The sequence below is a fragment of the Bos taurus genome, chromosome 6 (assembly GCF_002263795.3).
Source record: "Bos taurus isolate L1 Dominette 01449 registration number 42190680 breed Hereford chromosome 6, ARS-UCD2.0, whole genome shotgun sequence".
Classification (NCBI taxonomy): Eukaryota; Metazoa; Chordata; class Mammalia; order Artiodactyla; family Bovidae; genus Bos; species Bos taurus.
The window spans coordinates 29,381,989-29,409,846 of record NC_037333.1 but is presented as its reverse complement, the minus strand read 5'-3'; the positions used below and the strand labels follow the sequence as shown (position 1 = coordinate 29,409,846).

Below are 27,858 nucleotides of genomic sequence, written 5' to 3'. Positions count from 1 at the left end.
GAAAATTCTTGCTTTCAAGACTAGCACACTAGATTGTGAGAGAGAAACATGGAAATAATTATACTCAGAAAAAATCTCAGTAGAAACGAAAGAGTGGCTCATTTTGGAGTAGGAGGATGTCAAAATACTGCATAGATGTGATACTTGAGCAAATTTTAAGGATGAACAGAAGTTTGCCAAGTGGGTAAGGCAGAAATAAACAATTTAAAAATGAAAATGGCTAACATAAGCCAAGAATTATGCTAGTAACTGTGACATTAATTAAACCATTTGAGCTTCACAACAATCCTGTCGGGTATTTAGGATTTTTAGTCCCCATTTAAATATGAGGCTTTTGCAGCACTGAGAGGTTAATTCACTTCCCCAAGGTTGCACAGCCTGTGAATAGCAATGACTCTAAACAGAGGCAGTCTAATGTGTGTAATATTTGAGAAAGATTTGCAAAATGCAGTTATGTGAAATAGCATAGCTGGTTGGGAAAAGTCTAATTCAGTTGTTTGACGCCTCGCTGTTCAAAGTGGGCCTGTGGATCAGAAGCACCGGCATCACTTGAAACTCATTAGACATGCAGAGGCTCAGGCCTCACTCCAGACTACTAAACCTGCATTTTTAATGAGATTTCCCAAGTGATTTATACGCACATTAAAGTTTGGGCAACACGTTTGGTAGAAAAAGACCTGTGTGTGGATGTGGCTAGCACCACTGTGTCTCAGTGTGTGTTTGACAACACCTTGTTCAAAGAGAAGTCCACTGATTTCAAACTGCTATGAAATTCTAAATGTTTGTTTTGTTTTGTTGTTATTCCCCTCATGAATCAGTAGCAAAAAGTAGGTGATCTCTAGGCAGCAGTTTGAATAGCACTGATACAGGGGCTGATGTGTTGGGCTTGGGGCCGGGAGGTGGGTAAAGAGTGCAAGAAATGAAGATGGATGTACTAGAATCACTTCCCTCAAGGAGGAAATCCTACCAGTAGGGATTAGGAAAACGGACTTAAATGCTGAAAGGGCTGCAGTTCTCATACTGTCCTGTAGGTGGAACCAGATTCCAGTTAGGACCTGGCAGACAGGCGGGGATTCTCTGAGGAGGTTGAGTGTTCTAGAGAACTGAGTGAAAAGGTTTCGGAAAGAAGAGCAGTTGTACTGGGAAGGCAAGTCCTCTGTTCAGGAAAGTGGATGCTGATGTGGCTGGTGGATTATGTGAGAATTATACTAGGTGATAGATTTGAAGGTGCGGAGTTTAGTGGCTTTAAAGGTTACTGTTTTGAACTCCGAAGATCCTAGGTATGCCTAGGTGAGGTCTTTGTAGGTTCCACCTCACCATTTTTGGTGCAGTCATTTTGGGGTCCAGTAAAAGTCACTGAAGACTGTGGTCTGAGAGCACTGGTCATGTTTACATAAATACACCACAGAGCTGCTGGGTGGTTGTTTGTTTTTTTTTTTTGCCTCTACCGTATATACATGGGCAGCATTTTTACAGGAAGTATATTATATATGTTTACTGAACATCAGTAATGCCTTGGTCAGAAACATTTGCATTTCAGCCTTATGTATATATGTCTACATGTAGTTGTATTGGAGACATGTGTATGTATGTTTTGGTATAAAACCCAAAATAAAGAAAAGGGGTGTTAAAGAGACATGGAACTGTCTTATTTTGATATTTTTAATTATAGCTGCTGTTGTGATACTTAGGACCAACCCTAACTTTTGTGGAGCTGGGGCAATAATATAAATGGAAGATCACATACCATTTACCTAATTATTTAAAACTCATATAATCCAATATAGCAGACTGGTAAAGAAAATACTTTTCATTAACTGAATTTAACAAGTGTATTTTTATAATGGTGAAGAACACCAACTTTGCATTTAGAATGCTTGATTTATTCCCTGCAGTGTGGGAGGGGGAGTGATGGGGTTCCTGCACGGGGAGGAGCCTCTCACGCAGGCAGCTGGACACCTGTTCGTGTCTGTGGTAGAGATACTGTTGGTTCGGAATGTTTGAAGCACCTACCTGGGTCCACACCACTCGGGCAGCCCCCACAGACATTTCTTCAACTGGAGCCAATGTTGTGACTAGATGGCCCCATGTGGTTCTTATATAAAACTCACCTCAGCAGCCACTGTCAGAGAAATCTGAGAGAAAAGATGTATTATTTGCAGAAACTAGAGGTTACACAGCACACCTGAGGGCCACACAGCAGGGTCACAGGCATTTGGGGTGGGGACCTGGGCTTCTGCTTTTATTGGGGTCAAAAGTAGGGTGCCTAGGATTTCATAGGTTCACCCTTTATTGGCAAATTGATTAATTAACTTAAATGACTGAGTTATAATTGACATATAACATTATATTAGTTTCAGGTGTACAGCATAATGACTCAATATTTGTATGTATTGCAAAATCATTACCACAATAAGTCTAGCTAATGTTTGTCACCCTACACGGTTACAAAAATATTGGCCAATTTAAAACATAAGAGTGGGGATGAGGGTATAGGAAGGGAAAGTGGAGTTCTTAAGGTGGTCAGTTATCCAGGGAACTTCGTTGGCAGGTCACCTGCTTTCTTCCTAGTTGTTTTACCAGTAGTTGCGTCATGCAGCTGGTAATAACGTTTATTCGAGATAGAGGTTTTGGAATAGATGCCTCAGTAATCAGAAGCTTAATGTTGGGCAAACACCTGGCCCTCTGGTTTATGCTCAGCCCACACGTCTTGCCCCAGCCAACCTCCGCCACCTCTTTGTCAAAGGTTAGGGTAAGTACACTAGTTCTTCAGTCTACCTTCAAGGAGACAGGGAGCTGTACAGTCCCCAGACACAGGCCTGGGGCCATTTAGGTAGAATTTCAGACTTTGGGGCAATGGCCAGTGTTTTAAATGGAGAGTGGGATGGGACAAATCTGGATGGACACTTCACTGGAGTTTTGCAAACCCACTGCTCACCGGGAAGAGGTACAGTTGAAGGGAGCCAGAGCTCAGAGCCCAGGCCAGTTTTGTGGGTGAGGGCAGTGGAAGGTATCATCATAACCATGATAATCACATTTGCTAAGATGGGTGGAGTGCTTACTTACCATGGCCCTTTTCTAAGTTGTTGTTGTTGAGTCACCCAGTCATGTCTGACTCTTTGCAGTCCAACGGATTGTGGCAAGCCAGGCCTCCCTGTCCCTTACCATCTCCTAAAGTTCACCCAAGTTCATGTCCCTTGCATCGGTGATACCATCTGGCCATCTTATCCTCTGATGCCCTCTTTTCCTTCTCCACTCAGTTTTTTCCAGCATCAGGGACTTTTCCAATGAGTAGACTGTTCACATCAGATGACCAAAACACTGGAGTTTCTAGCTTCAGCATCAGTCCTTCCAAAGAGTATTCAGGGTTGATTTGCCTTAAGATTGACTGGTTTGATTTTCTTGCTGTCCAAGTACTTTTCTAATTACTTTACATATACTAACTGATTTAATCCTCATAACAGCTCAGTGGGGAAGGCACTATTACCATCGTCCCCATTTCACAGACATGCAGCTGAGGAGCAGTGAGGTCAAGTACCGTGTGAAGGTTATACAGCTAGAGTGAGCACTGGAGATGGGAAGTGGGCCTTGGACCACATCACCCTGAATCGTCTATAACAAAGAAAAGGGAAACAAAACCCTGAATGACACTGTTGGGAAAAAGGCTTTTATGTATCTAAGACTTGGAAAGCTCTAAGTAAGTAGTGGCTGGTTAGCCATATCACAAAATAATCAGTAAACAACAATATGATTACTTAAATGCCTTCTGTTTATTATGTTTGCTTTGCACAATTAGCAGTTTCTTCATTCTAGAATGGGCTTCCTTTGTGGCTCAGCTGGTAAAGAATCTGCCTGCAGTGTGGGAGACTGGGTTCCATCCTTGAGTTGGGAAGATCCCCTGGAGAAGGGAAAGGCTGCCCACTCCAGTATTCTGGCCTGGAGAATGCCATGGACTGTAAGTCTATGGGGGCTCAAAGAGTCAGATATGACTGAAGCAACTTAGCATGCAGGCATGCACGTACCCCTACACTTAGTACTACTCAGATCTATAATAAAACCTCACCTAAGCCTCTTTAATTATAAATACCTACAAGTAAGTTTGCTGATTAAAAAATAAGCAAGAAAACCTTTTCTATCTATCCAGTTTTTTCCCCTTCCCCCCTACCCCAACTTGGATGCGTTTGCTTAGCAGGATATTAGAGATACAAAACCGCATCCAATAAATATTTATCAGTGTATATTTAGAAGCTTGAAATTTTATTTGTCATCTTCTATTTCACAAAAAAGATGATGAAGGGTGGCCAGAAAGCAGCAGAAATTCTTTTATGAATATTAGTTTTCTTTTTCCTTTGCTTATTTTATATCAGCACCAGCAATGCATAATACCCTGGGATGATATTCTTTCTCCTGAAGAAAGAATTATAAAAAGTAATTAGATCAAATGCAACACCTTCATCATAAATGATGAAGTTTGATTCGGGAAGCCCAGTAACACTGCAGTTAGTGCTAAGAGGAGGGAGAGATGTCTGTTTTGATGGACAGGCTTGTAGGGAGAAGTCGTGGTGCCCTGGTGTCTAGCTTGCTGCCTGCAGAATTAGTGATGAAGGGGCCCCGGAAGAATGATGTATACCTACACTCTCAGCATCACATGATCTGACCGAGATATTGTGAGTAAAATGTTCTCTGGAAATGATGTATAGGCAGGAGAATTTGGTGAGGTTTCTTTTCTCCTCTCAAGTTACTTATTTTTGTTTAATTTTTTTTTTCAAATGAGCACTTAAAGGAGTGGAAGACTGGTGTTAAAGTGAACAGAAGCTTTCCTTTATTAAATGGGATCCTCTAATTTAGGTTTTACAAAACCAAAGTTCGTATAATTTTTTGGAATAGGTGTGGGTTTTTGTGTGTTTAAATATGGGAATTATGTATACTGCGTATATACTTCATACAAAATGTGTCAGAAACACCTTTTTGTTTGTTTTGAAATAGAATAACTTCCAATGTAGGTTAAGTAACATTAAAATACAGGATGTCCTAAGCTCAACTTTACCTTCTGATTTCTTATTCAACTAAAAAAATATTTTGAGCACTTTACAGATTTGTTTTAAAATGCTGTTACTTAGCTTTGGTATTATCAATTATAAATTAAACTCAATAGAGTAACCCGTATTTAACCAATGAAACAACTCCCTTATTCTCCACAACACACATAGGTCAAATATATGATAGAATGCAAAGTTGAGTTGCAGAATTCTCCTTCTGACACATGTATTATACTTGTGGTAGTATAAACCACTCTGTGAGCCTGAGCTGAATTCCTTGACAAGGAGTAGCCTCAACATTTCTTGAAATGTGCAGCTTTTAACTTTTCTGGAAATTCTGGTTAACTTTGTATTGGAGGCATATGGAAGGAATGTAGAAATCATTTGTCTTTTTTAATCTGAATATAAAAATTCTTTCTTGACTTCGTTACCAGGAAATAAAATTCTAAACTTTTTCTGCAGGGAAGTGATTAGAATATTATTTCTTTGTTCTTATAGTGAATGTATTTCTAGATATTACCATAAGATGGCATACCAATATATGAGGAAAATAGATTACAGTATTATCTGTTGACTAAAAACCTCTGACAAGACTATGCTTTTCAGGTACTTTTTGCTCTAGTAATAGAAAGATGTCTCCAATTTATCTGTGATTATAACATTGAGAACACACATAAGGATGTCTTCCAGCATGTGTTTCCAAGTCTTTCTAGCTATTTAGGTTTTTATTTCTTCTTGCAGTTATGAGCCATATTCTAGCCTTATGAAAACAGTCCTGGAATTTAAATAGCTGCAAACCAGTTAATTATCAGAGAGGAGACAAGTAGTGACAATACTATTTTGTTAGGAAACCGCTGGTGATTCTTTTTTGCCTCTCAGAGTGAACCAGACTTCCCTGGAGAGTTCTCCGATCTACTTCCCTGAGCAGCTGGAGTGACAGCCAAGTAGAAGCCTGCTGCCCTGGAGAGAATCGGGGGCTCTGTTCTTTCCTGATAGGTATCTGGTAGTGTTCGCCTTCTGAGACTCAACAGTGACGTGAATGTTTACATTGTTAATGCCCTGAGCACAGGTAATGGCAGATTAAAACATGACTGGCGTGACCAACAGAAACAAAAGGTTTATTGATAAGGCAGTAAGTTCATGGCAGAAGACCAGGAGGCAGGTCTTGAGGCTCTAGGGCCTAGGGTTATTGGGGCAAAGAAAAGGAAAGTGGGAAGATAATGCTAGCCTTTTTTAAAACAGTGCTTGATGATAAGGAAAAATCCCTTAGATTCTTTCGATGTCATGGCTCTCATCAATCAGAAATCTGTTAAGATGAGTAATAACTATACTGTTCTTATAGCTCAGAGTATTCTGCATTTACGTGGAAAAGTGAAAGTCGCTGAGGCTTTCTATATTTGTATAATGATAATATGTTGTGCTTATGTAGTTAGTTCTTCTAGTTCTGATAGAGTATCCAGGGATCTCTATGATTTTCTACAAAATCAGGACTTTTGCTTTCTTGTCCTTAAAACTGGAAATAGATTTTAAGTTGTTTCCAGTGCCATTATTTGCTCCATGGCATTTGCACACCTGCATTGTCAGTTGCTCTCTCACTGGAATGGGAACTCTCTAAGGGAGTGTTGGAGTCCTTTACCTGCACAGTTTTCCTATAAGACTGAAATTATTTCAAAATAATTAAGATGTATGTTCACATTGGTAAAAAAAAAAAAAAAAGAAACTGTTATAATCTTTTTAAAGGATATTTTGACAATGTGTATGATGAAACTTAAAATATATATCCTTCAACCTAACACTTGTATTTTTTAGAATCTAGATTAGGAAAATAATCATTGACATGTGCAATGATGTATGTGTAAGAATGTTCATCACAGAATTTTATGTATCACAGCAAAGATGTATTATAACAAAATCTTCCCAATCTCCTAAATATACATCATCAGAAGACTGACTTTCTAATTAGAATGTGTTTGTATGTATACCATGTAGTCTTTGAAACTCATGTTGCAAGAAAAATTTTATTGTTTTAGAAAATGTCTACAATATTATGAATGAAAACAATCTAGGTACAAGGTAATTATGATTTCCCCCCAGTTTTTTATGTGGTGAAATACACAGAACAGAAAGTTTTCCATCTTAATCACTTAGGTATACAGTTCATTGATAGTAAATATGTTTATGATGCTGTGCAGCCATCACCACCATCCATTTATATAGCTCTGTTTATCTTGGAGAACCAAAACTCTTACCCATTAAGCTGTAGTTTTCCCCAACTCTCTTCCCTCCTAACCCTTGACAGTCACCATTCTTCTTTTTGTCTTTATGATTTTGACTTCTCTAAGTATCTCATATAAGTGGAGTGCTCATCTTTTTATGACTGGCTTATTTCACTTAGCCTAATATCCTCGAGGTTCATTCATGTTGTAGCATCTGTCCAGAATGCCTTCCTTTTTAAGGCTGAACTACATCTTATGTAATATACCACATTTTGCTTATCCATTTGTGTGTCAGTGGACATGGTTCACTTCCATATTTTAGCTGTGAGAATAATAGAGCTGTGGGTTTATAAAGCATTTTTGTGAACTATTTTGCTCATGAAATTTTTTTGTTGAAATGAGACTGGAAAGACATATAGTAAAATGTTAGTAGTAAGTTTTCTTTTTTCTTTTTTTTTTTTAGTAGTAAGTTTTCTAAGTAGTGAGGTGATGGCAGTTTTATTTATTTCAGTTAATTTGTGCTATTCAGTTTTTCTTCAGGGAATGTATGATGCTTTTGAATGAAAAAAGAAAGTTGCATTGAGTGGGATGAGGTCCCCAGCCAGAATGTTCAGGTAGCTGTACAATGAAAAGTGCATAGCACAGTTAGAAAACATCTTGTTTGTAGGTAACAAAAGTAATAAATTATAATACATGATACCTTTTAAAGTTAAGAAGCAGCAATGATTCTCCCAAGGATGGGTGGTGCCCTTAATCAGAATGGTGCTAATTCTGTTACTATGTAAGTGCACCTGGCTTTCAGTCAGTTTTCTCAGGAAAAAAAACGTATGTTCCAGAGACTACTGCATATAAAATCACCTGGGATGGTTGTAAAATAAAAATAAAATACTTTGAATAAAAATCTCTGGTGTTGAAGTCAGTAAAGCAGCATTTTTATAAAGCTCTTCTAGTCATTTTTAGGAATTTTGAAAAATCATGCTATAAGTAAATCTTATTTGTGAAGAACTGGAATTAAAATAGCATGAATACTATTTAATAATTTGTTCTTTAAAAAGATCACACCATAATTCTTTGAGTAGGCACATCCATTCTTTTAAAAATTGATGCCATTTATGAAAAAATTAGGTATGTATTTTTGAAGGGCATCTTTGTTTAAAATATTGCACATCCGTGTATTCTGTTTATTTGCCAATATTTGAGGAATTATGTTCCTTTGTCTCCATCATAGGATTGCTTTGCTTTTTATGTACAATGAATAGAGATTCATTTTTTATCCAAATTTATGATGTAGAGTGCCCCAGAAACCACATGAGAAGAGTCTGGAAACCCATCAACTGGATCTGAAATAAAATACCTGCTTATATTTTAAGGGTATTGGTCCATTTACATTTATTTATATTCTGTGCTTTTATCCTGTGTCAAACCTGTTCCTTCCAAAGAGGAAGAAGTGCATACTCTTGAAGTGAGTGCCTGGATGAACAGTGATGCATGTTACTCAAGCTCGTTTACTCAGATTTTGAGAGTATATATTTATTTCTTATCAATGAGCAGATTAAAAGAACCTCACATCTACACATAGAGGTTAGCAAGCAGTTTGAGGAAAGACTTGCTTCCTAATTTTTAAGTAAAAGTAATCTTGTATTATGCCTCTCTTTACTTCTATTTAATTTCAGATTTTGTTGACGGACCTATACACCACAAAGCTTTACTTATATCTGTGACTGTGTGTAGTTTGCTCTTGGTCCTCATCATTTTATTCTGTTACTTCAGGTAAGTTTCCAACACATGGATGTAGACTTTTGAGTCTATAAAATCATCCTCATACTGTTCTACCTGTTGATGTTTTTCATCACAGCTTTCCTTGACCTAATTAGATATTAGATTTCACTGACAGTATCAGTTACTGTTGATAATCATTTGTCCTAATGAAGTTATTAATAGATAGTTGTCTTATTTCTGCTTCAAATATCAAGACTACCCAGAAAAATTTCGTCTCTAAGAAACTTATGGTAGCTAGGAAATTCAGCAACTAGTTGCTACTAACCTTTGATTCAAAGCAAGAAATGACCATGTTGACTTAGAATCACTTTAGTAATTCCTTATTTTGTAAGCTAACAGTATTCCCTTATTATCGAATGATTATAAAAGATAGCATATTAATTATTAAGATAGACTATGTTCAGTTAGTAGATGTAGATTCGATCCATGGGTCAGGAAAATCCCCTGGAGAAGGAAATGGCAACCCATAATCAATATTCTTGCCTGGAGAATCCCATGGACAGAGGAGACTGGCAGGCTATAGTCCATGAGGTCGCGAAGAGTCGGACATGACTTAGCAAGTAAGCAGCAACATTACAAATTATTTTCAATCACCTAAGAACTCATTTTCTAATTTATGAAATATCAGGGACCTTTAAGTTCTTATCATTGCCCTTTTGTAATATTTATGTTCAGTTCAGTCGCTCAGTCGTGTCTGACTCTTTGCGACCCCATGAATCACAGCACGCCAGGCCTCCCTGTATTTAGGTTACTATTCTACAAATAAGAGTTGACTCAAATATCATCAATTCTAACTTAAGACATGATTATTGACAAAAGCTTTTAAAGTTTCGGTTTATCTATACTATCGCTTTATACGTTGCCTTTTATGAGAAAGTTACAATGTCTTTTGTAAACCAAAAATCTGCATCTTTAGCTAATTAGGGACCTTGCAAGAAAAGATTGTAGGGAAAGGATGTTAGAACTATACTGGCGAAGGAAATGGCAACCCACTCCAGTATGTTTGCCTGGGGAATCCCTTGAACAGAAGAGCCTGGTGGCCTATAGTGCATGGAGTGGCAAAGAGTCAGACACGACTGAGAGACTACTACTACTATTGGAACTATATAAAATTGTTAATGGAATGTAGGCCGCTTGGATATATGCAATCCAAAGAAACAGAGAAAATTAAAGATGGTTTTGACTGAGTGAAAATTTGAAGTTTAGTTTAAAAAATAGGTTAGAACACTAATTATGACTTTGTGTTTTGGAAATCATAACTAAGGATAATATATATTGAGCATCTAATCTTGTATTTATGTGCAAAGATGAACCTGCCGTGGTTCTGCGTGTTCTGTCCCTGTCCTTGCAATCCCGTGTCTAACGTTTTCTTCCTTTGTGCATCTTCAGGTATAAAAGACAAGAAGCCAGACCTCGCTACAGCATTGGGTTAGAACAGGATGAAACTTACATTCCTCCTGGAGAATCCCTGAGAGACTTAATTGAGCAGTCGCAGAGCTCAGGGAGCGGATCAGGCCTCCCTCTGCTGGTATGAGAGGAACATACCTTGAATGTAAAGGAAATGTCAGTAACTGCTGGGTGTCATTTTACTGAAACGGATAGGGCAGTGGACAAAGGAAAGCGCTCTGCAGTCAGACATCAGATCTCAGATGCAGGGTTTCCAGATAACATTTTGACATATTGGGGGTGAGGTCATTGTTCTTTAATGTAAGTGTATGGTTACAATCCAGACCTCTGCGCTCTGATAAAGAGCAGATTAGAAAACATTCGACATGGGACCATCTTCCCTCTGTTTTCAGGAAGGATAATGTTACAGCACTTTGGCCTGGCTTTTGAAGGCAAAAGTATTACAACCAACTGGGATCTGAATACTTCTAAAAGGGAAGAAGGCTGCCTCTCAGCTGGAGGGTTTATGTTTCAGGGTGAAGCCCTGGCTTTTCCATTCAGGAGAGTTTTAATTTTCTGATGGTCAGCGCTGCCAACTTGGAAGAAAATATACAGTGAATCCAAGGCACTTGCTTTAATGAGAAAAGCATTTGGTTACTTTATGGACCATGCACAAAGATTGTTGGGACTTGAAATGGAAATAACAATGAGAAATATTTTCCTTTATAAACTTTATAAATTCTGAGATTGATTTTCCTAATGTTTATTGTCTGGTTCTGACTTTGGATGTCTTGTTTACTTGATTCTTTTGGTGACCTTTTATTTAGTACTAAAAGTAACTTAAAAATCTCAAGCCAAGAATTTATTTTATAACTCTTTTCCTTAGCATACAAAAAGCTGTATACATTTAACATATATAACTTGAAGAGTTTGGAAATAAGTAGGTGGCTCAGTCGGTAAAGAATCTGTCTGCAATTCAGGGGACCTGGTTTTGATCCCTGGGTTGGGAAGCTACCCTGGAGAAGAAAATGACAACTCACTCGAGTATTCTTGCCTGGGAAATCTCATGGACAGAGGAGCCTGGTGGGCTACAGTTCATGGGGTCACAAAGAGTTGGACACCACTTAGTGACTAAACCACCATACACCCCTGAAGCCATAACCACAGTCTAGGCCATAAACATATCCATCACCTCCAAAAGTTGCCTCCTGCCCCATTCATTATTATTATTTTATGATAAGAGCCCAGTGTAAGAGCTAACCTCTTTGCAAATTTTTTTAAGATTATAATACATATATATTAAATAGAGGTGATAGCTAGTGCTACTGTGATAATCATATCTCATTATTTAAATATATCAAATCAGCATGCTGTATACCTTAAACTTAAAAAAAGTTATATGCTAAGTATATCTAATTAAAAATAAAATGAGTGTCAATTTTTTGCTTCAAACTAAGGAAAAAAGAATGCAACATTCCATTAGTAACTATAGGCACTGTGCTGTGTGGCACATCTCTGGGACTTATTCATTTTGCACAGCTGAAACTCTGTTCAGTTCAGTCGCTCAGTCGTGTCCGATTCTTTGCGACCCCATGGACTGCAGCACACCAGACCTCCCTGTCCATCGCCACCCAGAGCTTACTCAAACTCATGTCCATTGAGTCAGTGATGCCATCCAACCATCTCATCCTCTGTCCTCCCCTTCTCCTCCTGCCCTCAATCTTTCCCAGCATCCGGGTCTTTTCAAATGAGTCAGTTCTTCGCATCAGGTGGTCAGACTCTGTACTCTTCAACTAATACCTCCCGTGGAGGTAATACACCAGACAGAAAACCACTTGTGAAGTAGCTGTTATGACCAAACTGATGCTACTTAGGATATAAATCTTTTTTTAATGTAAAGTTCTTATCAAATTGCTTGACTTTTTATTCTTAGAATTTAACTGATATATAACAAATACCATTCTTACATTTAAAAATGTTTTATTACACTTCAAGTACAGATATTAAAATTCCCTTTGATATTAATCAATCAGATACTTATACTCTTAGAATTGGAAACTACTGTCTTCCTCCTTCTAGCCCATCTTTCTCATTCCTGTGGCGTTCTCTCTCAAATCTTTGACCTTGCCTCTTTCACTTTCCTGCATAACACACTCAATATCCAGTCATGATTGTGGGTCTTCTTTCTTAGCTTGATAAGCATAGCATCCTTCTCCTCCCACCTCTTCCCCACTGGATTCTTAAGCTCTTGCATCAGCCTTGAGTAATTGTTTTGAAAATACAACATGTTTTTTTTTTTTTTTTTAGCTTTATTTTTTTAAATTTTATTTTATTTTTAAACTTTACAAATTGTATTAGTTTTGCCAAATATGAAAATGAATCCACCACAGGTATACATGTGTTCCCCATCCTGAACCCTCCTCCCTCCCCATACCATCCCTCTGGGTCGTCCCAGTGCTCTAGCCCCAAGCATCCAGTATCGTGCATCGAACCTGGACTGGCATCTCATTTCATACATGATATTTTACATGTTTCAATGCCATTCTCCCAAATCTTCCCACCCTCTCCCTCTCCCACAGAGTCCATAAGACTGTTCTATACATCAGTGTCTCTTTTGCTGTCTCGTACACAGGGTTATTGTTACCATCTTTCTAAATTCCATATATATGCGTTAGTATACTGTATTGGTGTTTTTCCTTCTGGCTTACTTCACTCTGTATAATAGGTTCCAGTTTCATCCACCTCATTAGAACTGATTCAAATGTATTCTTTTTAATGGCTGAGTAATACTCCATTGTGTATATGTACCACTGCTTTCTTATCCATTCATCTGCTGATGGACATCTAGGTTGCTTCCATGTCCTGGCTATTATAAACAGTGCTGCGATGAACATTGGGGTACACGTGTCTCTTTCCCTTCTGGTTTCCTCAGTGTGTATGCCCAGCAGTGGGATTGCTGGATCATAAGGCAGTTCTATTTCCAGTTTTTTAAGGAATCTCCACACTGTTCTCCATAGTGGCTGTACTAGTTTGCATTCCCACCAACAGTGTAAGAGGGTTCCCTTTTCTCCACACCTTCTCCAGCATTTATTATTTGCAGACTTTTGGATTGCAGCCATTCTGACTGGTGTGAAATGGTACCTCATAGTGGTTTTGATTTGCATTTCTCTGATAATAAGTGATGTTGAGCATCTTTTCATGTGTTTGTTAGCCATCTGTATGTCTTCTTTGGAGAAAAGTCTGTTTAGTTCTTTGGCCCATTTTTTGATTGGGTCATTTATTTTTCTGGAGTTGAGCTATAGGAGTTGCTTGTATATTTTTGAGATTAGTTGTTTGTCAGTTGCTTCATTTGCTATTATTTTCTCCAATTCCGAAGGCTGTCTTTTCACCTTGCTGATAGTTTCCTTTGATGTGCAGAAGCTTTTAAGGTTAATTAGGTCCCATTTGTTTATTTTTGCTTTTTAAGATCCATGTCTTTGCAAATATGTCTTTCTGGAGAGTTCCTCAGATTATGCCCCATGTTTTTTCTCTGTGACAGATTAGACTGAGCCAGTTTGTTTAACTTATGTCATAACAGAAGTTTGCACAACCAATGCAGCAACCAATATAGCTTAAATGTTTAAAATAACATTGAAATTGGTATTAATGTACCTGTGTCTTTAGGTGGACTCACATCTCTTTTGAGGTGGAGACTACATTTTGTCACTTGGCATCCTGGGATGATTAAAGAGGCTGCTCAATTATTTATTTGTTAAAAAAAAAAGAAAACTTTCAACTCCCAACTTTTGGTATCTGTGAAAATACTATCTTATGTCTGTAATCTGGGTACCAAACAACAGTGTTTGACTATTAACCATATACGGTTAAGAGCAGCCAGGTTTCCAGAGGTCCAGCGCTGGCCAGATTATGGCCTTTAAAGGATGATCTCATTTAATCCTCATAGCCACTGTGAGGTGGGTGTAGAAATGTATCCTGTATCACACATCAGGGGCCCAAGCCCACTGGGGTCAACCAGCTGGCCCATGGAGAAGCCAGGAGTCAAACCCGGGTGATCTACCTTTAGAATCTGTGCTCCCAGTGCTTGTGAGCCAAATGTTAAGTAAAATTAAGACCTGCATTCGATAACAACAGGATGGAAAGAAGGCTCCTATCACTCACTTGAGCGAAGGGAAAGCCTCGGTATTGTTTTAAGATTTGTTTTTTAAGATAAACAGTACAAAAATGTTCAGTAATCTCTCTTTGTATTACGTGAGTGAGTATCTCACCTTAATTCCACTTCGTCATTTATTTCATTAACATAAAGGGAAAGTTCATGTCTTGTGTATAAACACATACTTGGAACTAATATTTACTAAGTGACTTTGTTACACACACACACACACACACACACACACATACATACAGACATATACAGACATATAAATATGCCTGGCATTTTGAATACCTGCATACTATGTATTTAATCAATAGTAACACTATTTATTTATACCATATTTATCTGACCTTGTAAAGGAACAAAAGGTGAAAAATCTGTCCAGTATGCAACATTACCATGGTCTTATTAAGCAGATATGTTAAACAGTGTATTTGTGTGTAGAGGTGTGTACTTCGTTAATTCAGGGACATAGAGCACAGAGGTTTCTAGGGTCCACATGGGCTTAATTTACCATTGGACACTATCAGATAACTGATCACTAGATAGAAAGACATTTCTAAAATAGTGATAACCCTTATAATCCTTACACAGTGAGTTGTCCTCACTTTACATGACATAATTCTTCTCTGTTTTGAATCACAATTATAATGATTGTATTGAGTTTGTATAATCTAACTTTCAAAATTGATATCTAAAGATGTCATATAGAAAGAAAGTTTGAGTGCAGAAAGATCTGAAACATTAACTAAATCAAATAAAAATGCAAATAAATGACATAGTTAAAACATTTTTCAAAATGTATTTTTGGGTCCGTAGGTGTTATAATAAATCTCAAAAGAGAAGTATATTTTAAATTTCTGAATATAGTTTAGTGAGACTTTTCATTTTGAGATAAGTTGCTCCTGTTCTTGTGAACGTTGCCAATTTCGTCTGTACTCTTATCAAATTCATTATATATGTCATCCTTAGGAAAAAAGTGGACTTAAAACTGTTTATATTAGGAAATGATCTGTGGATTTACACAAGCAATGCTTTGTAACAACTGTAAATCAATAATACTTCTTTAATCAATGTAGGAAGTCTCCTCTCAGGCCAGTAGTTTAACTGCTTACGGATGGCCCTCAGCTGCTCGGCGCTCTTGATGCTTCTGCTCCCTTGTTTGGGAGGGAAATGGACTGACTGTCTCCTGCAGGGCCTTTCGACTCCTAAAGGGAGGGAGGCTCGTCTACCCGACTCCTAAAGGGAGGGAGGCTCGTCTACCCGTACACTTGATGCCTCATTTCCTTCAGCCTGAGTGGCTTAACGGCATGTCAGCAATGCTTTTATTCTTTAATTCTTTTAGAGGAAAAGAAAAAGACTTTATCTTGTCCCCAAAAGCTTTCAGTCTGATATTAGTGCTGTTAATGATTCTGGCAAAGGATAGCATTACGTCTTGAATTGATGAAATCATTCATTAGACAAAAACAGAACCCATCCCAATTGGTAGACATCCGTGGTAGTCAGAATGCTAGCCCCCACAATGTCCATGTCCTTAGCCCTAAAATCTGTTATTTTACAAGGCAAAGGGGAATTAAAGTTGCTCATCAGCTGGGCTTCCCTGGTGGCTCACATGCTAAAGTTGCTCATCAGCTGACCTTGAGATGAGATTATCTAGGTGAGCTCAGTATAGTTGTTGTTGTTCAGTCACTAAGTTGCATCCAACTCTTTGCGACCCCATGGACTAGAGCACACCAGGCTTCCCTGTCCTCCCCTATCTCCTGGAGTTTGCTCAGGTTAATGACAGTAGCTCAGTATAGTTACATGACCCTTAAAAGTATAAATACAGAAAGAAACACTTTAAATTTACTTAATGCAAAGCCTATCTCTGGGAAGAGTACATCCCAACTTTCTAAGCAGATCTTATGAGAGTTCTATGTTTGATTTTTTTATATCTCCCAAATTATGTAAATAGTCACCAACACTTAGCCCCTTTAGTCATGGTGTTTTTAAAAACTTAAGCACAGACTGAGTGCTGATCATGTGTAAAGAGACATTTAACCCCTATGCCGCTTGAGCCTCTTGTTTTCCTTCTGCCTGTCTCTGCTGCACTTCGTAATTCTTCAGAGCGCTCTCATAGCTTTGCTTTTTCCCCAGCTCTAATGGGCTGTTCTCCCTTTCCGTTTTACATTTTTGGTTGTGACAGCCCTTCCACCTCAAAGCATAGTTTTCAGTGATTTCTTACTCCTTGCTTATGTTTCATTCTGTCTCCTACTCTTCACATTCATCACACATCTCACGCAGTGTGACATTCTGTATCTGATGTTTCCAGTATCTGTAATCTGAAGGTGTTAAGTCTATTTGGATTCTTCCTCTTGCCTCATTTGCAGTGGGTGTTTCCTTTTGTTTTAAGGCATTTACCCTGTGGGATCCTCTCTCTTTCCTTTCCCTCCCTCTATTTTCTTTCTTCCCTTCCTTCTCTCCCTCCCTTCCCCACCTTGGGGATTTCCTTTATTCCCTTGTGAGCCCAATAATGCATTACACTTTTTTGTTTCTTTTATTTTATCCATGACCAAGCTGTCGGGTGGCAGGAGCTCCTTCAGAGGCTCTAGTATCCTTCCATAGTAGTGGAATGAAGCATATTCTGTAATAATTTCCTCAAGAGAGGATTTGTATTTGTTTTTGCCAGGAGCCATGGTGGTGGTGTGCTAGCAAACTAGGGCAAATTTGGTCCCATTCAGTGGTTCAGGCTTAATGCTAAAGCCCAGGGTTCGGTGTTTCTCATTTTAAAAGGGTCAGAGTTCATCGTCTAGATCTCAAGGCTGGTGTTATTCTTTGCCCAGATAGCAGCCTGGCATTTGTATATGCTGAATGCTCATCTAGCCCTGCGCTCTTCTTAACTCTTCCCTTCCTCTTTTCCTTCCTATGCCTACACCTTCCTGCTTAGAGATTTCCTCTGCGAGTATTTCTGAGTATGCCCAACAGTGCAGTACCTTTCTGTTTTGTTGTATGTTATCGAAGCATATAGTGGTATGGTTCCCTTCAGAGTATCTAGTGTCCCACGCTAGTGGTAGAAGTGAAAAGTATTCTTTTCTGCCAGTTACTGTGAACCCTTCAAGTGTTTTTCTCTGTGAAAATAATAATCGGTAAAATGAAATAATGATTTGGAAACAATACTTCAAGCACTCAAAACCAACAGTCTCAAATGTATATTTAAAAGAGGGCAACATAAATTAATAAGTAAAATTAATAAGTAAATAAAAATAACTTGTCTCACCAGTCTCCTCTGTCCATGGGATTCTCCAGGCAAGAATACTGGAGTGGGTTGCCATTTCCTCCTCCAGGGGATCTTCCCAACCCAGGGATCGAACCCGAGTCTCTTGTGTCTGCCGCATTGGCACACAGATTCTTTACCGCTACTGCCACCTGGGAAACCCATATAAAGAAAAACTACTGGCTAAATATATTTTACATGCAATTGTTTTCTTCTCTGAAGGAAAAAATAAAACATTTTAAACAAATCTGTACTGCTGTGAATACACTAACAGTGTGTTGGGGGATTTAACAGGTCCAGAGGACGATAGCAAAGCAAATTCAGATGGTGAAACAGATTGGAAAAGGTCGCTATGGGGAAGTTTGGATGGGAAAGTGGCGTGGCGAAAAGGTAGCTGTGAAAGTGTTCTTCACTACAGAGGAGGCCAGCTGGTTCCGAGAGACAGAAATATATCAGACGGTGTTGATGAGGCATGAAAACATCTTGGGTGAGTATAAGTCTGTATTAGCGATGTTCAGGGTTTCCTAGCTTTCCTCGCTTTTTCTGTTAACATCTGCATATTAACTCATCTGTCTAGATCCGCTATGAAATATATAGACATTTTCTTTTTGGCCTGAGCCCAAGAATGTCATGCACATCTAATGGGAGACCTCACAGGAGGAATGACGAAGGCACTTCTATGAATGGATGGTGGGCTTGAAATGAAACATGTTCAAATTATTTTTTTTTTCTTCAGGGACAGGAAATGCAAATGCAATACCAAAATTTCTCAAATTTCTTAGGGATTTGAAGGAGCACATTTTTGTCTAAGTACTGTGAAGTTATGGGAATTTTATCTGCAGGGTTTATTTATATCCAGAGTTTATATTGAGAATTGATTTCCTTTTTAAGTTAGAAATGATCTAGCTGGATTATTCAAGTAGAAAGAGTGTCAGCTAATCCTGGAGTGTGTGCCTGTTTTGTAAACAGTGTCTTATGTGTAATTATAATACCATGAACTATTTACTGTTAACTTAGAAATGATTTAAATATCAGCTACTGATTGGAAAGGTATCCTGTCTTCAGATACAAATGCTTAGTGTTTCTCCACCCCTGCTGTTTTGGTTATCTGTGATGGGCTTCCCAGGTGGCTCAGTGGTAAAGAGTCTACCTGCCAAGCAGGAGATGCAGGTTCAATCCCTGGGTCGGGAAGACTCCTTGGAGAAGGAAATGGCAACCCACTCCAGTATTCTTGCCTGGGAAATCCCATGGACAGAGGAGCCTGGTGGGCTACAGTCCATGGGGTCACAAAGAGTCAGACACAACTTAGGAACTAAATTGCAACAATGATGGGTATTAGTAATTTAATGCTCTCATAAGCACAATCAGAAAACCGAATGAGATGCCGAATAAAAGACACCTATGACAAAGGATGATCGTTGAAAAAATGAATTATCCTGGTAGTATTTAGAAAACACGTAGCTTCAACCCTTTTTGTCTTCTTTCCTTTTAGGCTTCATTGCTGCAGATATCAAAGGGACGGGGTCCTGGACACAACTGTACCTAATCACAGATTATCATGAAAACGGTTCCCTCTATGATTACCTGAAGTCCACCACCCTAGATACTAAGTCGATGTTGAAGTTAGCCTATTCCTCAGTCAGTGGCCTGTGTCACTTACACACTGAAATCTTTAGTACTCAAGGCAAACCAGCAATTGCCCATCGAGATCTGAAAAGTAAGAACATCCTCGTGAAGAAAAATGGAACTTGCTGTATAGCTGACCTGGGCTTGGCTGTTAAGTTTATTAGGTTAGTATCAAGGTAAACAAATATACTTTTTATGGTTCTTTTCTATCATTTTTTATAGATGATACATTTTGTCTCTCAGGGCTTCTAGGATATTTAGTGGAGGAGGAATGTTGCTAACTTTGACTTTTCCTGGAGCGGAAAAAGAAGAAACATCTTCTTTGCAACAAATAAACAGTGTTTGGGTCAGTTCTATTGTTTCTAAGCTTATCAGTGACCTGACTTCAAGACATTGTTCACATAGGTTTGAGCTGTCATGAATCTGTTAAGAAAAGAAGTTGCTAATGCCTGGGATTGTGTGCTCAGAATTCTGCATAACATTTGTTAGGTAGGAAGAGGTTTCAGGAAAGAGCTACAATTATGTAGTGATAAAGGCATTTTTTATGTGTTATAAGAAAGATAACTTGCAGAGGTATTCTATGAGAAATGTTAGAAATGAATAAGCAACACAGTGCCAGTATTCAGCACTGCAGCTTCTGCAGGATGGGCAAGAAGAATGCCCATAGCTGGGGTTCTGGTTTGCTTACCTTTGTTATATTCATGGCAGCTCCTTTATCTTGTAGGATTTAATTAGAAAGATCATTCTTCTGCTTTGAAAACAAAACGAAATGAGTTTGCAAACTACAAGAAAAGAGGGATCATCTTATACCTGCTTTTTAAAAATTCAATTTAGGCCCAGATTTTATTAAATTATTGGACCTTATTATGGATTTTTTCCCCCAAAGAGACTCTGTAGACTATGGAGAAGGACATAAAGGAAAAGCCAAGACAAAGAATAAAACTGACGAGAAAGGACTAAGGGATTGGTACTTTCACCCAGAAGTAAAGATGGAGAGGTGATAAAATGATAAATCCTAAATATATAAAGGTCTTCACCAACTGGGGAAGGTAGAGGGTAGCAAATTGAAGTCCTTGGTCTTTAAAAACAAAGCAGGAGGAAATGCTTTGGACTGTAGATTCAAGTTAGAAATATGAGCTCCTGCTAATAAAGATGATTTGAATCTTCTCTCTCTTCTGAATTCTTTTTTCTGACCTACACCCTTTTTTAAGTCTCATCTACCACAGGGAACTTTCCATGATGCTTCTTAAATTGCCAGCGTTTCTCCTTCCCTCCCTGTGAAATTTCTCAAGAGTTCTAAAGAGTAATTTGCTTTCACAGTCCAGTAGTTCACGGTATTTGCAGTTTGGCTGCTGCTCTGTCTCTTCTGAAGCTCCTTTACTGAAGGACAGCATGGATTTTGTCACCAGAAGCCTTTTTTCCCATCGGCCCACCTCCCCTGTGCCCACTTTTCTTGCTCCTGTGTTCCTAGTGTGTTTATTCCAGGTTCTCCTCCTTTCTTTCTGTGGGTTCTGCTCTCTTTTTCTTAAGCATTTTTCCACTTCTCAATATCATGCTGCACATGCTTTCTCTCCCCATTTCCCAGTTTTGGTGGATCCATTCTAAAGTGTGAGGCTTGTTCCCTTTGTTCCCTAAGATTGCTCAGTTGAATGAATTCTGTCTCCATGATATTCCCACTGGAACTGGGCCAGTTGGGGGCCTCCTACTATTTTTCTAGATTCTGGAGTAAAGCATTTTGTAGTTATTTCCTCTTCCCAATTTGTCTTTTACATACTGCTGCCAGATATACTTTCTTGAAGCATAATTTTGGGCATCATCGTAATTTCATCATTTGCTCTGGCTTTGGGTTAAAATGTAATTTCTCTCACACCTCTGAGTGTTTTTAATACGCTTTTATCTTTATCTGAATACCCCATATCCTCTCCTTTATTTTAGTAGCTACTACTTCATAATTTTATCCTTTAGAACCCCTATTATCATTCCCTTACAAGCCTGGCTTTCAGTGAGTTTCTGTTGTATGGTCATCAGTGACTGCTTTTCTGTCATTGTCACTGGAGACGAAGTTCCATGAAGGTAGATACCGTGTTTTTCTTAAATTTACATCTCTAGTCTTTCCTTGGTGCTCATTATATAGGGGTTGCTTCAAAATTTTGTATAAAGCTTAAATGAATGATTCCATATGGACTATGGGATGAAGGGAAAAAGCATTTTTTTTTCCTCTTATCTCCAGGGATTTTTCACATGCTGAATTAAATATACCTTTCTATTTTTATGTCCAATTTATATGGACATAAAACTCTCCAATTTATATGCTTTATTTTGCAAGGCTGAACTTATTTGTGTGTTTTCCATGTATACTCCATGTTTGCTACTGGTTTGCTTTTGGCTAGACAGCATATGGCACTCCAGTACTCTTGCCTGGAAAATCCCATGGACAGGGGAGCCTGGTGGGCTGCCATCTCAGGGGTCGCACAGAGTCAGACACGACTGAAACGACTTAGCAGCAGCAGCAGCAGACAACATATAGCTTGGAATGCCCTTGCGTCTCCATGTTACTTAATCCAGTCTCAGAGTTACCTCTAAGTCACTTTACTCATCCCCCAGGTAGGAAGGATGACATCATCTCTTCTACTCCCGTGATAATTTTCTGACCCTTGCCTGCCTGACCCTGTAATTATTTTAGTGCATGCCTCATCTTACCCTCCTCTTCACTGGGCATCTTGAGAGTCCATGTCGTTATGTGATGTTTCTCATTTGACATGACATAGTGAGTTACCCATTAGAGATATTATTTTGAATCAGTACTTGTTGGCAGTATCAAAGTAATTAAGAACTCATTGTCTTAATAGACCTTTAAAAAAAAAAAAACAGGAAAATGAGTATCTATTATATTTCTGAAACTTAGTTCTGCTTAATGGGAATGAACTAAATGAACTCTCAAATTTCATACAAACCCAGATATAAGCAGTGGAAGGAAATACATTAAGGGATAATTCAGAGATTTATTTGGCATATATTGACTGTTTAATGGAGAGAGGAAGGATATGAGGATACTAGCTCAGATGAACAACTTCAATAGCTATCGCAAAGACCTCATATGGCTAACTAGCAGCTGTGGGATCATTTGCCACCCTGGGCCTCAGTTTCCTTTATATTAAATGGATGTTGAATTTGGTAATTGGAAGTCCTTTTCATGTTTTTATTTCATATGTTTCAGAGGAACTTTGGTCTTCTCAATTTTTGAGCCTCACTTTTAAACCTTGCTGTACACAGTTCTTTGGTTTTCACTCTGCCCGACTTTCCTGTTGCGGGGGAGTATGAAGCATATGTGCACAGATATTTACAGCATTGTACTACAAGTGGGGTCAAAGCTAACTCAGTGTTGAGTTCTCAAACTTCACATGTGAACTTCCTGTGAGAACTTAATCTTTGCTGTGGTCTCTGTGTGCTAAGTGTTCTCTCAGGCTTTTAAATCATTTTGGGGAGGTTTCCAGTGATGTTTGGAGAAGGAAATGGTAACCCACTCCAGTATTCTTGCCTGGAGAATCCCGTGGACAGAGGAGCCTGGTGGGCTGCTGTCCATGGGGTCTCACGGAGTCAGACATGACTGAAGCGACTTTGCATGCATGCATTGGAGAAGGAAATGGCAACCCACTCCAGTATTCTTACCTGGAGAATCCCAGGGACAGAGGAGCCTGGTGGGCTGCCATCTATGGGGTCGCACAGAGTCGGACGTGACTTAGCCGCAGCAGCAGCCAGTGATGTTCACAGAGGGTGGACAATGCGTTAGAGGTTTCCTGCTCACTTAACTTCTTTATGCTGTATTGTTTTCTTCGTGCACACTCTTGAAAATGATGTAAGTGCTGATGCATCTCATCAGCCGAAGGGAGATGGAATCCGGTGATGCCACGAGAGACACTCCCATTAACCTTAATCTCTCGGGATAAGAAAACAGTGAAACGTGGAATCTCATGAAGGAACTTACAGAGCTTTCCACCCTGCCCTCTGGAGGATCACACAGCCCCTCTGGTACTTCAAGGACAGAATGATATGTTTTCTTAGTGAGGGAGTAAGTCCTGCCTGGCTTATGGCCTTTTAGGTATTAAATTTTATATAGAAAGCCTACAGTGAAGACTGGGCTGTAACACACATCTCCAGATTGATGCCTGCCCATTTGTCCAAGTGCAGAGGAGATGGAGAGTCTGGCCCAGAAGGTTCTCAGTGTTCTTTGTCTCTCAGTGACATACACACCACTGCTTCTGGTGTGTATACTTAGTGGTTTTCGAAAAAAGGGACATGGTTAAGTCACAGACCAAGCATGAGTGGCAGCACGCCCAAGCAGGGTTTCTGCAGCCTCATCCACCTTCTTGAAGAGTTTCCATGTCAAGCTTCTCTTTCTAAGAAACCCTGAGATGTCTCAGGGTTTACTCATAGGAGCAGTGAATTCTGTTGGTGCTGCAGAAAACCCTTCTCGTTGGTTAACATCTGCCTAGGCAGAGCTCAGTTCAGCAAGTCAGTTCAATAGCTATTTGCAAGATACAATAGGAGAGATGAAGGATGTGCATAGTCCCTTCTTCTATGAGAATATTTCCTGCTTTGAAAGGTCATTTTTGTCTTTCTAACAAGTGATTCAGTATTCTCTGCTGTGGTTCATGTGTGGTTAGTTTCTTGCAAGAAATGTGTGGTAACATTCCTTGAAAGAATCTCTGCTTATGGATTCATAATTAGAAGCTTAATTAATATGAAAAAAATTAAGGTTAAGATAGATATTATACTTTTAAATACCTGCTTTATTCCCTGCCATCAAAATAAAATTCTTTCTGTCCTTTTTCCAGTGCATGAGACCCAAGAGTTTAAGGCACACCCTGCTCCACTGAGTTGGAAGGGTGCTCAGGTTCATTCTCTGGTCTCTTAGGATCCTGGAAGGAGGCCCCACTTCCAGCCTTTCTGCATCCACAAGGACTCTTTGATTCTTTTCCTCAGTTCTACCAACACCTGCAGTCTACACGCCGCTGTAGACACCAATATTGGGCCACTGCAGGCAGCTGCCTGGGCACAGGCAGTAAGAGGCTGCCCGGTTTGTAGACAACATAACCCATTAAAATGATCTCCATGTGCGGAAGTTCTAAACAGTGTCAGTGATAAGATGCCCTCTCCCAGGAGAGGGCCTCACCTCTACCATCCTCTCCTTAGTACATATAGCCTTCTTGCACCTTCAGAGAGAAAAGTCTTGGTCTTGTATCTTTTTCTTCTTCTGTCTGTCTGTTTGCGTTTTCCCCACCCCGCCTCTCTCCGACACACACACACACATACACACCCTAAGTCATCTTTGCTTTCCTCCCCAACCTGGAGTAGTTTCCTTGAAATCTCTCACTTGCTTTGTGGCCCCAAGTAAGAGGTGCTGCATCCATCTCTTCTTGCCAAACTCTTCTCTTGGCCCTCCCATCCTCCACAGAAAAGGAAAGCAGGGGATGGTGAGGCCACCTGCCCTCGTCTGCTTCTTTCTCTCTCCTGGGGCCTTTCCTTCAGGTACTCATACCTGTCCTTAAAGATCTGCATCTCGTCCTAACGCTGGGCCTGGGGAAGAACCCCTCTGATTGTACTTCCTGTCCCTTCTGCTTTCTTTGCTTTTGCTGCCCCAGTGCTAAATCGCTTTAATTTCTCTTTGTGACCTTGAAGAGGAATACAAGTTCCATTTTTCTCTCCCCTTATTTGGAAACAGCTAAGATGATGTGACTGAATACCTGGGAGAGAAATGTAGTTTAATTACTTTCAACTAGGAAAACCCTCCTGAGGCAAAAGGGACAGAGCCGGATGTTTTGGAGAAACTAATACTTTATAATGTTGGATGGAAATTACTTATAATAAGTATGTTTGTTCTTTAACATATAGTGCTGAAGGCTTTTGCCATTGGGTTGATAGTCCTGTACAAAATTAATTTGCTGAACAAAATGCAATTTATCTTTCTACATGGCTGCAATGTTTCATTTTATGGCCTATGTATAATAGAGATTTTTAAGTTTTTCTTTAAATCATACATAGAAAAGTTTACTATTAAAAAACCTTTTCCTTCTTTCATTTAAAGTGTATTCCCTACTGCCATGTGCAAGACACGTGGTGAATGGAGACGGAGTGGAGACCTGCTCTTTAGGGACAAACCCAATGATTATGATGTCATTCAGGGCTCAGAGGAGTTTACAGTCTTTGGTTGGAAGATGAATATTCATTGAGATGCCACAAAGGAGAATATTTATTCAGGTTCTTCTAGGGGAAGATATTTATTCAGCTCTCCCGGGGGAGATAGTTATTCCAGCGCTGGTGGGAGGGCACTTAGGATGGAGAGCGCAGGGTGGGAGAGGGACAGTAGTGGCTAGGGTACTATGTAAGTAAGGAGATGGTTTTGGAGCATCTGATGGACAAGCAAAGTCCTCGACCGAGTGTTTTTTCCATGTTTGAGGGAATGAGAGTCTAGAGAACTATAAATAGTCTGGCCATCACAAACCCTAAATCTGTTATCCTCCAGTACCAATTAGTTTTTAGTTTTCCCATAGATGTCTCCATGCCACGCATTCTGTTAGCCCTTCTTGACCTCCCAAATCCAACTAAAAGATTAAGGACTAAGTATAAGAATGGAAAAGAATTATCTAAAATCGTTACCAACTGAGGTTATGAGAGTATGCCTTTGGCCTAAATGTACTCCTGTGGGGCCCATGTTCTTGGTTTTCTTTCCCAGAACATGTTCTGGCAGATGATTTAAGCCGTTCGCCGTCTTCTTTCCATCTGCAAACCCCCATGCTCATTTCTCTGCACAGAACCCAGAATCCTCTGTCCAACCCAGCACTGGTTTCCCCCAGTGGTTCAAGGTCATAAACTATAACACACACAGGTTACACAATAATGAAGAACCCGCTGTGTGTTCACATGAGAGGTGTCAGTGGGTAGAAGAGGAGGAGAGAAATTGCTTTATAATTGAAGGGGGAGCCTCTGTAGCATCTTTGACATCTGTTATTTTCCCACATTATCATTCAGCCTCTTCTCTTTTGTGTTCCTTACTATGTACTCTTTAGGTACACGGGTGACCTTTTTCTATTATGTCCTGCTGATAAATACTGTGATTCATATTTTATACTCTTTCTAGCCTTAGAAAAAAGCCTAGAGCACTGAGACCTACATTTGCTGATGGAAAGGAGTATGAACTCTTTTTTTTTTTTTTCATTTAAAAAAATTTCCTTTAACTGTTATTTTAGGAAAATGGGCTCCTTCAGAGTTGTTGCTTTTAAAAGATCTCGAGGGGCCTAATGAGTATCCTAGTGACACATCTGGTGAAATAGCTTTAGCTAAAGAATTTTAGATGGAAGCGAATTTTAAATGGTAGTAAGAATGAAGCTTTATAAGTTTTAGTAAATGTTAACAGTTTTGCGATCTACAGCGGGATAACTGCCACCCTTCAGATTTTCCCAATGACACTGTGTTTTATGTTTTTGAAGATAGAGATTGAGGCAGTAAGATCCGACCCCAAGCTGTTTTTTTTCTTCCCCCAAAGCCACTGTGCGGTGGTGGTTGCCCAGTCGCTCAGTCCTGTCCACCTCTTTGCTGCCTCGTGGACTGAAGCACACGAGGATCCCCTCCATTATCTCCCAGAGTTTGCTCAGACTCATGTCTACTGAGTCAGTGATGCCATCCAACCATCTCATCCTCTGCCACCACCTTCTCCTTTGGCCTTCAGTCTTTCCCAGCTTCAGGGTCTTTTCCGTTAAGTCTTCCCTTTGCATCAGGTGGCCAGAGTATTGGAGCTTCGGCATCAATCCTTCCAATGAATATTCAGGGTTGATTTCCTTTAGGCTTGACTGGTTTGATCTCCTTGCAGTCCAAGGGACTCTCAAGAGTCTTCTTCTGAAACACAATTTGAAAGCATCAGTTTTTTGGTGCTTAGCCTTCTTTATGGCCTACCTCTCACATCTATCCATGACTACTCGAAAAACCATAGCTTTGACTTTACAGACCTTTGTTGGCAAAATGATGTCTCTGCTTTTTAATATGCTGTCTAGGTTTATCATAGCCCTTCTTCCAAGGAGCAAGCATCTTTTAATTTCATGGCTGCAGTCACCCTATGCAGTGATTTTGGAGCCCAGGAAAATAAAATCTGTCACTGCTTCCATTGTTCCTCTTCTGTTTGCCTTGAAATGATGGGACTGGATGCTATGATCTTAGTTTTTTGAATGTTGAGTTTCAAGCCAGCTTTTTCAGTCTCCTCTCTCACCCTCATCAAGAGGCTTTTTATTTCCTTTTCACTTTCTGCCATTAGAATGGTATCATCTGCATATCTCAGGTTGCTGATATTTCTCCCAGCAATCTTGATTCCAGCTTGTGCTTTGCTAAATTTGCTGTTGTCTGTGATGCAGTATG

General features: G+C 39.4%; 1 protein-coding gene across 31 annotated transcripts in view; it reads left to right on the top strand.

Moving 5' to 3' along the window:
* Positions 1-27,858, top strand: part of BMPR1B (bone morphogenetic protein receptor type 1B) — a 449,057-nt gene that overhangs the window by 410,575 nt on the left and 10,624 nt on the right. For all 31 annotated transcript variants that reach the window (XM_059887383.1, XM_059887375.1, XM_059887365.1 and 28 more), the window contains 4 exons: positions 8,929-9,025; positions 10,424-10,562; positions 18,121-18,313; positions 19,319-19,616. In XM_059887383.1, coding sequence (XP_059743366.1) covers positions 8,929-9,025; positions 10,424-10,562; positions 18,121-18,313; positions 19,319-19,616 — 727 coding nt within the window. The remainder of the gene's footprint in view (positions 1-8,928; positions 9,026-10,423; positions 10,563-18,120; positions 18,314-19,318; positions 19,617-27,858) is intronic.